The 13,934-nt window shown below is 38.8% G+C and overlaps 1 protein-coding gene across 3 annotated transcripts in view; it reads left to right on the forward strand.

The window, feature by feature from the left end:
* Nucleotides 1-8,501, forward strand: part of LOC144741467 (nuclear receptor ROR-alpha A-like) — a 32,974-nt gene extending 24,473 nt beyond the window's left edge. For all 3 annotated transcript variants that reach the window (XM_078623993.1, XM_078624001.1, XM_078624008.1), the window contains exon 11: nt 569-8,501. In XM_078623993.1, coding sequence (XP_078480119.1) covers nt 569-745 — 177 coding nt within the window. In that variant the 3' untranslated portion in view covers nt 746-8,501. The remainder of the gene's footprint in view (nt 1-568) is intronic.
* Nucleotides 8,502-13,934: the final 5,433 nt, after the last annotated feature.

The raw sequence follows: 13,934 nt of genomic DNA on the forward strand, positions 1-13,934 counted from the left end.
AATGCTGAATTTTAAGGGTGCATCTTTTGTTCGTGTAACTTTGCGCATTGCTCATTTAATGCGCAACATCCAATGTTTAACAAAGCAAATTTGTTGCCCATTATTTTCATGCTTGAATTGCTTATTTAAATCAATAAAATACTTGCATTTGTATTTAGTCATCTGTTTTGAATGAGGTTGTGTGCTGCAGAGCCTCATGCAACGTTTTCCCCATAGTGTTGCAGCAATGTTAAACAGGGAAACACTGAAATCAACTTTAGTTTATGCAAAGTTATTGCACAATCTATACCTTTTTAAACATTTGCTTTAGAAAATAGTTTAATTCACGAAGTAGTACACGGTCTCCTGAATTATGATTCAATGTGTACCAAATTGAATCGCTTTTGTAAAATTATTCCGAATTCACAATTTTAAATGACAGCCGTTGAAATATTAGCATTTTACGATGGCCCAATGTCCCGCAAATGTTTGCTCGTACGCATCGCTGCTCGATTTACAATCGCATGAACGTAATGCCATGCAAAATTCAGGTCAACATTTGGTGTTGGTTTTGTTGTTGCGTGTACAGTTGCTGCCCAAGGTGGGAGTCCTACGACAGGTGTGCGCGCTGCACATGGAGAAGTTTCAGGAGTTCCGAGAGGGTCATCAGGATATAGTGCACTCCCACTTCCCGCCGCTTTACAAGGAGCTCTTCAGCTCTGACATCCAGCAGTTGCAGCCTGGCTCAGCAGCCAACGGGAACTGATGCCCACTGTCATTTGCTGCCACTGCTGCTGCTGCTAGTGCTGCTTGTCTGCACGTGACATTGGTTGGGGAGGGCTGGCGGGGGGGTTTTATGAACACCGTTCGGCATGCGGCACATGAGTTTTGAGTCGAGGCTCAGAAGCTACCTGAAGCAATAGCACATGGGATCCAACACCGGTTGCTTGTGTATTTCACAGCCCACTCTTGATCTCCCTCGTCCCTCCTTGTACCCACCTTCAATCCTAGCCATTCCCCTCGCTATGTCCAAGTGGTCTCAGCCAGGCGTTAATATTGATGGAAGCCACTCGCACCACCCCCCCCCCCATCTTCACACTGCAAGTCAACTTTTTTCAAGTGGTCTTCAGTGCTTAGCGGACAATTGAGTGGCTGTCACAACGCGAACACAAATGCAATCAACGGATGATACAGATGCACACCAGAGCATTGTTTGAAGGTAGGATTGCAAAGGCACTTCTGCTGTGAAGTTTAGCATGATAGAAACTATCGGCAGCTGGCTCAAGCTGAAGTTACCTCGCATTTTCGCAACCAAAACCATCAGGAATATTTCGACATAACAGGGTCCGTTCCTCAGTGCTGCAGGTGAGTTTCGAGGGAGCTCAGGAAAAAATATTTAGAGCTGCCCCATCTTAAATAGTTTTGAGCCAACAATCCACTGCATTTATGGCAGATGTAATGGATATGCCACCAATGTGATGTTAATCCATGGCTCTATAGCATTTAGGGTGGGATGCACTCCTCCATGAAGTAGGAGATTCAGATCTAATGATGGATTATTTAAAGGCTGGCGCGTTTCAGGTCACTCAACTATCTGAACGAAGCACAACAAGATTAGTATCTACACTGGTTTCATGGTGTGCACCATTCTTTTTAGAAGGGGTAAAAACTTAATTTCCATCATCAGGATTTCCACAAAACTGAAATGAACTCGTTTTTTTTTCTAATTCCGGTGTGCAACATGAACCAAGGTATCATCGCTAATCAATCTTTTCTTGCGAAATCTCTTGTGAGGCCAGCTTCCCATTGGTCCCATTTTTTTCCCATTCTAAATGGATGGGTACCAGAGCCAATGACGAGGAATCTTACTGCCGGTTTGCTAAAAGAAAATATTCAGTAACAAGATGCACAGCGACAACATGCTGTGTTGTAGCAAGAAGCCGTGCTTGACTTCACTATATTTCACCTGTGTCCCACTTTCTACGAAAACTTGAACTTTAGTGATAAGCGTCGCTTCACATAAAGCCTCAGCTTGCTGAAGTTATACAAAGTGTGATGCTCAACAACTGACCAGCAGGGTGTGGTAAATGTAAAACGACAACAACAACAACAACAAACTAAGCATCAACATGAAAATATTTTCTACAAGCAGTAAAGCCTCTACTGATGAGCATTCTCCACCCGGATTGGTGGTGTGCACTTAGCAATAAATTTCCAGCAGAACCAATAACAACATTCTAACACAAATTCCTGCCATTTTAGTTCACGTTATCTGGGAATACCCAGGTATATGGTATGTTTTTGACAAGTCGCAACGCGTTTTATGCGAAACGTTATTTTGAAAAACGTAAACCCTGTGATTTGACTATTTTATCGCAGCACACTAAACACAAGTATAGTATAAATTGCACATTAATTCCAAGCTGCATGAGTGTATTTTGTTTTCTTTCAACCAGTGGAGGCTTCTGGAAGATTGGCCTGAATCTCATGCAGTGTATGCATGCTAAATTGTTTTCTCAAACTTTGAACAAACTACTGATAGTTTAAAGCGATAGTATTTTACACCTGATGTGTTTTAGGCACTACAAACACTATATTTTGTATAATTTTAGAGTGAAAATAAAAACAAATGTCGTTTCCCTTTAATTGCTTAAAGCATTATAACCTTAACATTAACAAAATAAGCACTTAACTCCGTCCCTGTCATGAAGAGCCAAAGGATTTGGCTCCGATCACAGTCATGTCATAAAAAAAAGTAATGTGTAAACTGGGCTGTATATATTCATTTTAGCACTCACCAGGCATCAGTGTGGTATGGCAATTTTAGATTTTAAAAGACTTGAAATGTATATTTTATTGGTTTCAAGAAATTACTCTTGGGGGGGAAAAAAACAAGACGCTATAACTGTTGGATTCAGGGTAAATGAAGCGAAGAGATGAATGTATCTTTGCAAGAGTGGAAGTCTTTAAGAAAGGCTACAGTGTTGACAATCAATTGTTGTGTTTTTTTTCTTTCCGTGGTTGAATGTCCTTTTTATTTACGAATAGTCCTGTATTTGTGATATTTCGTTCCTACATTTGTCCTAATTATTTGAGGCTGTACATTTTAATGGAGAAGTGTAACACTCTCTTTCGTATGGATATGAATTGAGTACCAACTATAAATTGACGTCGAAAGTTGTATATCCAGCTGATGGCCTCAGTGGACGTGTACCACTTGTGCTCCTGACAAACGCTGCAAGTGGACATTTGTTCATAATGTGTCCCACCGTTGGTTACGGCACGCAAGTCGCTTAACACTCAAATGTCCGTGGCACGTTTCTCAATTTTCAAATACCGTTTATAAAAATCTGAAGTTACAATATTCTTTCCATGCAAAGTATGTAGAACAAACGCGTTACTAAAATTACTACAAACAGGATAATATATTTTAAAGTGGTACATTTTAGTCCATGTATATAGACGGGTGCCAGTACTTTTAAGCCCATGATATTTTATTGCACATTGTTAAACCAATTTTCCAAATCTTGAAAATGTTTCCATTAATATTCTCACGAATTTGAACGGCTATGATCGTTGATTATAATGATATAAGTGTGGATATTAGACTCAAACTGAAAAACAATGCAGTCAGTTCATAACTGTAAAAATTACATCAACAAAACAGCACGTCTATTTTCTGTAAAGTAATGTATTTTCTTATATGTAATTGTTTTAGTATGTAACTAAAACAAGCGTTTTATTAGCATGGGCATTCAAAGTAGATTATTAAGAAAACAATACTTTATTCTGATTTGTATCCTGGAAATTGCTGTGTTACACTTCACCATTGTCTTTGTGACACCCGCACTAAAAGTTAAAATGGTTTATGGATTCTTATTTAATTTGTAACCTGGAAATTATAGTATTACACTTGATCCTCGTCTTTGTGGCATCCGCACTAAAAGTTCCAATGGTTATGAAGAGCAGAGACATGTCAAAAAGCCTTGTCTGGATACAATCGTGCTGATGAGATTTACGCATTTTTGAAAAGTGTGTATTTTTTTTGAAGACACCTTATATTTGGGGTAAAACGTTGTAAGATGTATTGTGCATTCAAAATTTTAAGAGTATATTTTTGTGCGTAACTGTACCAAATACTGTACTAAACTTTCACAAACGCCAATGTGTTTTCTCCCACCATCTGCATACCTAACTGCTTATTATTTTGGTCTTTGTGAGCAAATTTTGATAACTGGTGATTTAAGAGTAAGATGACAATACAATTTTATTGCATGCATTATCCACGTTAAATTTTCCAAAAAAGGGACTTTGAGTTGACAGACAATACAATTGTATTTGCGTGTATAATTGTACACACCATTGGAAGAACTGATCATTCGTATGCCCTATATAACCCAATCCGGCCCAGGTTTATAAGTGCATCTATACATTTTTGCGTACACATTACATGCGGTATTGTGGCTTCACTACTTTGGTAGGTCAATTGAATGTGCGCCTTTTAAAAAAAAATACAATAATGAAAATAACGATGAAAAAAGTGACATTGCACATGCTTCTGCTAAAGTGTCTGCTGGTGGTGGCTAAATTGGTGGTGCTCTGCAAACATTCCAGCATGAGAAAAGGAAGTGGTGGTGGCTTGGTGGCAGTGTGGAATTGTTTACGTGTTGAAGACAGCGTTCCAATTTATATATATGTCGATGTACTATTGGATGCCGCATACGTAGAGTAACCTTCATGATTTGCTACTTGTTATTTTTTCCCTTTAAAAACATTTTTGCACACATTATTTGCTCCTTGCTCCCTAGTGCAATAGTATTTTTTGTCTAGATATACATTTGGGGACTATACAGATGTGAGTTGCATCTATATTTGTGCTTGAGCACCTTTTTTATTTGGGTGGGTAGAAAAATGAATGAATGAATGGGAGTGTTCAAGTCCCTATTTGTTGACATGTTCCCTTTAATGTCATCTCTGTACTTTGACACTTTTTTTTCTGAGACTCCTTTGTATACGTACCAGTAGTATATCATCACAATCACTGTTTTTCGAAAATAACGTGATGGTTCACATTCGTTCGTATTTTCAAATCCCATTATGTACATAGCAACGCATACTTACATGGTATGCGTTCATCAATTTGTGCCTGGGTTGATTGCTTTTGTGTGTGTACAATTATTAAGTGTTTATACTTCTGTATGCATATGTATACAGATTTGTGTTATTTCGACTTAATGAATGGTGTGTGTATGTGTTAACTGGGTCATAGTCTCAGGGAGAGTGACAATACATTTAATGGTAAAGGAATTCATCGAGCAAAATTATGATATTTTCACTGTCTCACTAGACATTAAATTCCACACGGTAGCAATAACCCATTGAAGGAAAGCTTATACAATTGCTGGCTTTTAAAGTAATATTTTTCATTAGTGTTTTTTTATCCTATGTCTCTTGGTTCCTCGAATAAAGCCAAACACGTTTTAACGTGTAATTTTGCATTATATATTTTTGCGTATAGTACTTTTTTAAGCCTCCAGCACAACTATGTAGCATTTAGTGTTTATTTTGAACATGGGAAAAGTAAGAATGGTATTATTAAGGTGTCTTGCTTGATACCTGAATTGAAGTATCTCTTCTCTACCTTTGAATTAAATAAGTAAATAATTTGGGTTTGTGGAAAAATGACAAGAATTCACTGTTTTAAGAGCATTATTTTTTATTGTAATATGTATTGGTGTTCAACTCATCCTTTCTTCTTTGGTTCTCAGCTGAGAGATTAGTGATGTTGATGGTTAAGTTAGTGTGGGTTTGTAGCGATGTAAGGTGACAGAATCCCATTGTTGTATTGTTTTGTGCAAGCAACACAAATAATATATTGAAGGAAAATGGTTTTGTTTTCATGTGTCCTGTTATAGATCTTTGTGATGTTGGTTTGTAGTGGTGACATTTCGAAGGTTCCTTTTAACAGATCTCGTAACCTCTAGCCTTTCTCAGGGATAGTCCTTTTTGATTGAAGTAGGGATGTGTATGACCATTTCATTGCTTAACCTTTATAATGCTGCTTGTGTTTCTAACGCTAAAATGTGCAAGGCATTAGACTAAAGCCCTATATTCATGGTTTTCCCATTTACTGCACAATTCATACTCTTGCGTGTAATGCTGTCTCAATGGCCCATAATTTATATCTTGTTACTTTTCTTTTATATAAGAAATTAAATACATTTTAAAAAATGCCAAAATCTTTTTTTTTGGATCTGACGATTCAACCGTTCTAATGTCCAACATCGTGCAGAGAACAGTAACTTTGGAGTGTGAAATAATTTTCAATGAAATATTCCAGCGTATTAAAGTTTTGTATGTAAATAACATACTTTTACTCTAGACAATCAAGTATGCTCTTGGGTAGGTTTGGTGCCAAAAGCACCCACTTTTTCTCATTTGACTTGCCCTTAATATGGTCTTTGCACTTTCCTTTTAAAGCTTGAGTTTTTTTTTACCTGTAACGTGTATTTTTGTTCTTATTTTAATTACTGACATTCAGTATCACTAAGCACTCAAAGTTCATATTACAAAAAAAATTGCAGTCCCTTAATGCCCTTTGCAAAATACCCAACTTGTTTCCTCCACAAGTCCACCATAGTATTGGGACTTTCAAAATGTATTCATCCACATTTATAATCAGTATTGTGATGGAAACTATAATTTCAGTTAGTCCTGATATGTAAAATATTGGCTTTTTTAATGCATCTAACAATATTTTGTTCTAGCACAACAGTGAAAATGTCAACGCCTTTTAATTACAATGCTTTTATATATATTTTCCATCATACAACGCTTAACTTTTATAGCACTTGCACCAATAATTTCATACATGGTTACGTGTTTAGATCTCAAACCAATTAGACCGTGTGATCACTCATCTCCCGCGTCTCAGGGATGCCCTCTTGTGTTTCCCAAGAATGTACATGCATCTTTTCGGTCCAACAAGTGGTTTGCAAATGGAAATGTGGAAGGCAATAAGATGACAAAAAATACACTTTTTAAAGTCCGAAAATTAATATGCTGCATGCTAATTTTAAATTTTACACAGTCACTACCAGACAAGGCTTTTCAAAAGTATAATTTGTCATGCTCGCTTTTGCAGCACTTGGCAATTAGAAGTATAAATCATGGGAAGGAAACCCTACAGATTATTGCAGGGTTATGACAAGGGATGATAATATTTATAAAAGGTTTATATAGTGTATGTTGAAATCTATATTTGGAGAATTTGAGTAGGTGCAGTTTCTGATGGATGAAAGCCGTAAAGACATTGCATTTTCAGTGTCCAAAAAGTATGACACCTTGTATGGCTCAAACTTGGAGGGAAACGTATTGTCTTTTTTTTCTCTCTTATTTATTTCAACTCTGTTTATTCGCCATGAAAGAATGCTATGCGTTAAGATGTTTGTACATTGTAAGATGAATCATAGTTGTCGTCAATGCTAAAATGCACAGGTGTTGCTTTAAGTAGACAGTATTGTTAACATGAGTATAGGGTTGGTAACATTCAGCAATTTTGGTGAACAAGGGCAGTTCCAGCGCTGCTTGCATGTTACAATTATTTTTAACACATGCTATATAATGTTATTACAATTTACAGATGTGTCGTTTTAAACTTGTCTAACCAAGTAAAATACCAGTGGGCCAAATAGTAATGCTTCTCTTTAAGGTGAAATCTAAAATGCTGTTACAATGTCAATGTTTTTCAGTAAATACAGTGTAACTTTAGCCAAATGCTGGAACGGCCCTTTTTTTCAAAAGTTCTACCATTTTAATGGCAACCCTAAACCAATGTTCTATTTTACACACTAAGTGTTTCCACTTAAAGAAAGTGTTATGAATGCACAATTAAATGCAGTCAATTGTTCAATTGTTTCTGCAATAACTTTATGGTTTTCATCTCCTATATGTCCCCATCACTCAGTAGAGTATTTCCCTATTCTTACCGTTTTCCGGTAATTACCTTCTTGTAATATATATTTGAATGTAACACATTTATAGTTGTTCCCTATTTGTAAAGCAATAAAACGAAGTTGAGAAAAAAAAAACATTTTGAAACACAACATTTATTGTACGAGTACGTGGTTTAGTTTAAGCCATGTTATTATTGAAGCTTGTGTAATGTTTTAAACGTGCATTTTGCACACCTTTCATTACTAAGGATTAATCCTTAGGTTACCTGTATAGCTTTACTTATATATTGGGAAATATATATAAATATCTTCACTAACGCCCTGTTTATCTGACAGCATTGTTATAGCTATTTTTTCGTAAATGCATTAATTTATGTTTCTCAAATTCTTACGCGTACGGAAGGTTTAGCCTCGTCATTGCGAGTTGCGCTGCACGGGATGGATGTCGCGTGTTTGGAGCAGAAAGGACTCACACCTTCACGGTTTCACGGATTCCGACATAAGCTCCTTATTTACAGATTTTATGTATTCACTTTTAAAATAAAATAAAAAGAAATCTTTAATTTACTGCGCTATGTGAACATTTGTTTGTTTCTTTTGTACATTTTGGGAACTAATGTTTCTTCCAAGAATTCTTTATCAATGCATAATCACAAACTTGAAAATATAAAATGTATGCGATGGTGATATCTTTTACAAATAACGTGTTGTGTTAAGATTGTGAAGGTCGGCAATAACCTTCGAATTTTTTATACCTGTTTTGGTGTTACTTAATGTCAGGGTGTTTCAAAAAGATGAACCCGATTAGAAATCGCTATATCTCTGCAACCACGAACCGCCCATGAATGAAACTCTTACCACTTGAAAGGGCGGGGCATCGAGTTTCAAATGATTACCGCTAGATGCCTCTCCCGGCGTTTTGCGTTCTGCAGTTCAGCAAGACTGAATCCGTAATTGCGGTGCAGCGTGCGTTTCATCACACCCTGCGACTTTTTCTTGTGGTGATACGTAAAAGACCGTGTTTTTTTGCCACCATTCGTGACTAATCTGGAAGACCTCAAAAAAAGAATCACGGCAGCGGTGACTTCAGTGGAAGAAGACACTTTGAGAGGCGTTTGGGACGAATTCAACTATCGTCTCGATGTTGTCTGTACAGCAGGTGGAGGGCACATAAAGCATTTATAAAATGGTTAACAAAACTTGCTAACTCATTAAACCGTTTGTAACTTTTTGTGTCATTGTAACATGTTGCCATCGTGAAATATACTGCTTTGAAATTGGGTCCATATTTTTGGAACACCCTGTATAACTTAGAGCTTTTCATTCATGCTGACATTCCAAGGTGTTGCCTTTCAATACTAGAAAAACATTGGAATAAAAAATATTTAAAATCACTTTAAAAAAAACACGCTTTAATGAAATGTACCGTACGAGTAATGGCAGAACTCCACGACTCCAGGAAGTGGCCCCGAGGCTTGCCATAACGTAAGGGGCCGTGGTGATTTACAGCCAACGTCTGTTAAGCGTGGACAATTAGACCGAAGCCAAAACATAACATAAAAAAGATTGTTTAAAAATAGATTTATTTTCAATGATAGAATATAGTATTGTCACCAGTATGTCATACGTATACCAAGTTAGCAGTCGATACGACATTTGGAAGTGGGTTAAAATTGACTTACAAGATTTGAGGATACGACAACAGACAGTGAGTTAAATAAAAGCGTGTAATACAAAGGCGTTATGATAGCAACAAAGCACCCAATGATAATTGATAATGGTTTTTTTACCCTTTTATCTGGCAACAAAACGGACACCTTTTTTTACAAGGAGTCATGTTTGCATTGACCACAATACCTGCGGTCGGAATGCAAACAAAAAACAACTCTGATAATGTATGCACTGTCCTTGAAATTGATTGGTCCACACCCGAGCTTTTCTTAGAGCCTAGTCTCACATGGTGTTGGACCAGATGATGCCAAAAAAGGTCTCAGTTTTGTTGCCAGATAAAAGGGTAAAAAACCAAAAGGAGGTTCCAATGGTGTAAAACACCCAATGTTGAAAATGTCCGGTGATTATTAGGTTATTCATTTCCATTTATACGGCAGTGTTAGCAACAATTTGTTGAGACCAGTTTTCAGACAGGTGCAGATGCACGCGTAGAATGGCATGAAATTATTAGGTTTGTCATGCTATGTAAGCGGAGGTAACCCCCTTTGATGTTAGATTTGAAGCTTTCGTGACTGCAAGGATTCATATTCTTAGGTTTTTTCGGTAAAGTCACGTAGGTAAAACATTAAAATTAATGAAAGTAAAATAAAAATCACTATTTTAATCACTATTTTACTTTCATTAATGTTTATATTTTACCTACGTGACTTTACCGAAAAAACCTAAGAATATGAACCCTTTGATGTTGTTAGCATTCGTAGACTTTGTGGGGTTGGGGGCCGTGGTGAAGCAATGGGTTCGTTCGCATGCTGTGCTATGAACCTCTTGGCTCGGACTGACGTCATGTTCAAGCCCCCCCCCTGTATATTTCATTCCAGAACGTGTCGGGCGTTCCCACTCAACAGGTGTGCATTCAAAGTAGCCAGCAGTGTCACCTGTGAGCAAATCTGGGTCTCCTGCACATTTGGTCTCGTGACGCGTGCACTATGTTCTACTCAAATAAATCATCTCAAGGATGATTTCATTAACTACACGTGGAAATCTACAATTAGTGTTCTATGTGTGTTCAAACTAGTCGATGTATGTTTATTGCAAGAAATATTGCAAATGCAATGCTGCACAAAGGGCAATGAGTTTCACTTCTAAAATAGAATCTGGTCAACTGCATTTGTTGAACTTCTTTCGCACCGTACGTACCCATCCGTGCTAATCGGAGGTGCTAACTGAAACCTAAGAACAACGATGCGCAGTCTGTCTGGGTGGTTTCGCAACGAGTCGGATATCTTTGTAAATGCATTCTCTCAATAGTTAAATGCTTTACATTTTAAAATAAATTCCAGAGGTAATGGTGATATGGGATTTTCTACTGATCGCACCAAACAGCTGCCATTTGCTACTAAATGGAGGTGACATCGCCACAACACTTTTCCAGAGTAGGTGAACATGCATACTTTCATTTTATATCACATCATTCATGCGAATAGCATCCCATAACGCTGTACATGAATTATAATGCAAGGACCAAATCATATATACAGCTACTACCAAGCAAATGAAAACCCTACCATCGAAAAAAAAAGATTAAACTTTAAGAAATGGCACCAAAAAAAAGCACAAACAACAAAATTATCACAACAAAGAGGGCCAAGTAAATGTTTTATTTTTTCTGGTAAAAGGTCGAGGGACATTATGGGTTGACTGGCAGATATGCAAGCTAAACTCCTCACTGCCAACTCCATTGTCAGTCCTCTGCCTTCCAACTGCCCAGTAGCAATCCTTCATGAGCCTCCCCCAGTTGCCGACGACTGGTTCCAACAGCGTCCGTCGTTGGCAAATCCATGCAGCCAATGAATAGATAATGCTGCTCGATTGACGTGGTGTGAGAGCCGCTGCCAAGCTGAAGCTAGCCATCGGCGGCACGCTGCTTTAAGTATGGGAACTCCACCCTCTCCAGAAGTTCAAGTTCATTTATTAGGTATAGTCCTGTGAGCCATTCGGCTCTTGAATCGGGTGCAACCGCAACAAACAAAAAACAAAAACATGAACAAAAAACATCTTAAAGTGGATATGTGACTAAGTGCAAACAGAAAATCCAAGAAAAGACAGCAAAATATTGCAGAAAAAACACCGTACACCAACACTGTGTGCAAAAATCCCAGTGGGATACAAGTCAAACAACAACAACAACCATAAGACAACTTAGATTAAGGCCATCAGTCTAACTCTGTACTACAACAAACAAACATGGCTAAACCAATACACTTTTAGAAATCACCAAAATAAAGCCATGAAAGAAATGAAAAAGCAATCATAGGAACTGTGACGGAATTTTTACAATAAATGGCATAAACATGTACTACCAAAACCCTGCAACCATAGCTGGCTGCAAGGGTTAAGGAAGTTTAGTTTTAGTAATGACACAGTACCCAGATAGGTAGCTTATTGTGGTGGGGCTGATGGTAAGGCCCAACCGCTTTGTGGTAACCTCTAGCTCGATGAACAATCTCCAGTTCCTCAGAGCGATCCTGAATTACCAGGTCATCAGAATATCCGAACAGGGTCGACCAGGAGGAGGTAAGCCATCCCTTGACCATGCCGAGGCGTAAATAAGATTAGTGAACTGTATCCGCACTAGATAGACATTCCACCGGTACAGCCACAAAAAGGCTCATTGAACTATTTGATGAACAAAACAAAATGTTAAGCAAGTGTAGGAGCGAAAGGACATCCGCTGTTACACCCCAAGGTTAAAAGGTGAATGGTTCAGACTATTGGCCACACGGCTACACCTGGCCTTGCCTCCAGGGAAATCTGTCTGGGTGGTAGGGGGTATTGAGGGTGGGGAACGGTCGTGTAGCGGTTAGTGCGCTGCGCTACGAACTCAGCGAACCGGTTTCGATTCCCGCTCATGGCCACCAACACCAGCGACGAATATCTGAGCTGGTCCAGGTCCTCCCCTAGGTCGGCTCAGCCTCAAATGAAGACCTGGTGTGGTGCGTAAACATTGCCACTGGAGAGACGAAGGCGATCGGGGCGTTGTGCTGGCCACCCACCCCTATGCGTACTGTTTGCTAACAGCACTTGCCCCAACACTGTTCAGGCTAAAGGGGGGGTGGGGGTCTTTGGGTTCTGGGGTGCGCCCTGAACGAACAGGTGTCCCTCTGGCCCACCCAAGTTCACTCTCCTTAAAGGTGGCCCACACAATGGCTCTACTGAGATGATCTGGAGTTGTATGTATGTTGAACGGCTTCCGGTTAATCGGAGGTACGAGAGTTGGACTGAAAACGTGAATAACAAACCCAGTAGTGCCCTTGGGCCGTCATCGGAAGCCATATTGTATCCACTGCTCCGTTGTTACGTGAATAAGTCAATGCGAGTGTCTGACCAGTGAGCGCTAGATGGAGCTAAATGGCAGCGGAAACACTGCTGCTTGTGGTATGCCCTTATCCTCGGAGGGAATATGCAATTACGTTTAATGCACGCCAATAAGGGCAGCTGTAAGGCAGACAAAACGGCCACCAGGGTCGAATCTCTCCCTTGGTCTTCTCAAAACAGACACGGCTTATGTGGGCCTGCCTTCAGCTTGCAACCTCTTGACAACCCCTTGGCTGCATTGCTGCTGCTGTAAATGACAGCGTGTGGTGAGTGTAGGTCTGTTAAGCATGCAAAAAAATACATATTACATTTTAAATTACAACTCTGGAGCACATTCCACAATATATTGTGCAAGCACAAGCTGTGCTTTGAATCTGCCACACCGCATGCGGCTATTGTTCGTTAACTTTAATGCAAAGGATTCGTTATTTTTTAAAATGCGTTACTCATTCTGGGAGGAAAACTACTCAATACAGACGGTGGGCATTTAATAATAATAAAAAAAACCCATGATTATTCAGGTTTTGAACTTTTGTCACGAAATGTTTTCACATATTGTAATTGTTTGGAGGAGGGATGTGTAGCGTCAATTCTGAATAGCGGTCACGACATATGGGTCGGAAATATGGTCACGAACAACAGGAATGTTATGACAGCTTTAAGCTTCACCAAATAAGCATGGAAAACTGTATCCGTGGACTATACCGGTGCGAGGTGACCAGGGTGTTGAGAATAGAAACACGGATGTCAGGCAAACAGAGTCAGACACACATTGCAATGAGAATTTAAACAGAGCGTGGGATTTGTCGAGGATACGTTGCAAGAATTGACAAATGATGAACAGAACTACGAATCGAAGGGTGAATCAATAATTACATCGACTAGAATTCATTAAATATTCAGAGGGGATTGAGAAATTACATTTGGGAATGTGGAGAAGTTCCTATGCAAAGT

This window comes from Lampetra planeri, chromosome 3, assembly GCF_965212315.1.
Source record: "Lampetra planeri chromosome 3, kcLamPlan1.2.h2, whole genome shotgun sequence".
Taxonomy (NCBI): Eukaryota; Metazoa; Chordata; class Hyperoartia; order Petromyzontiformes; family Petromyzontidae; genus Lampetra; species Lampetra planeri.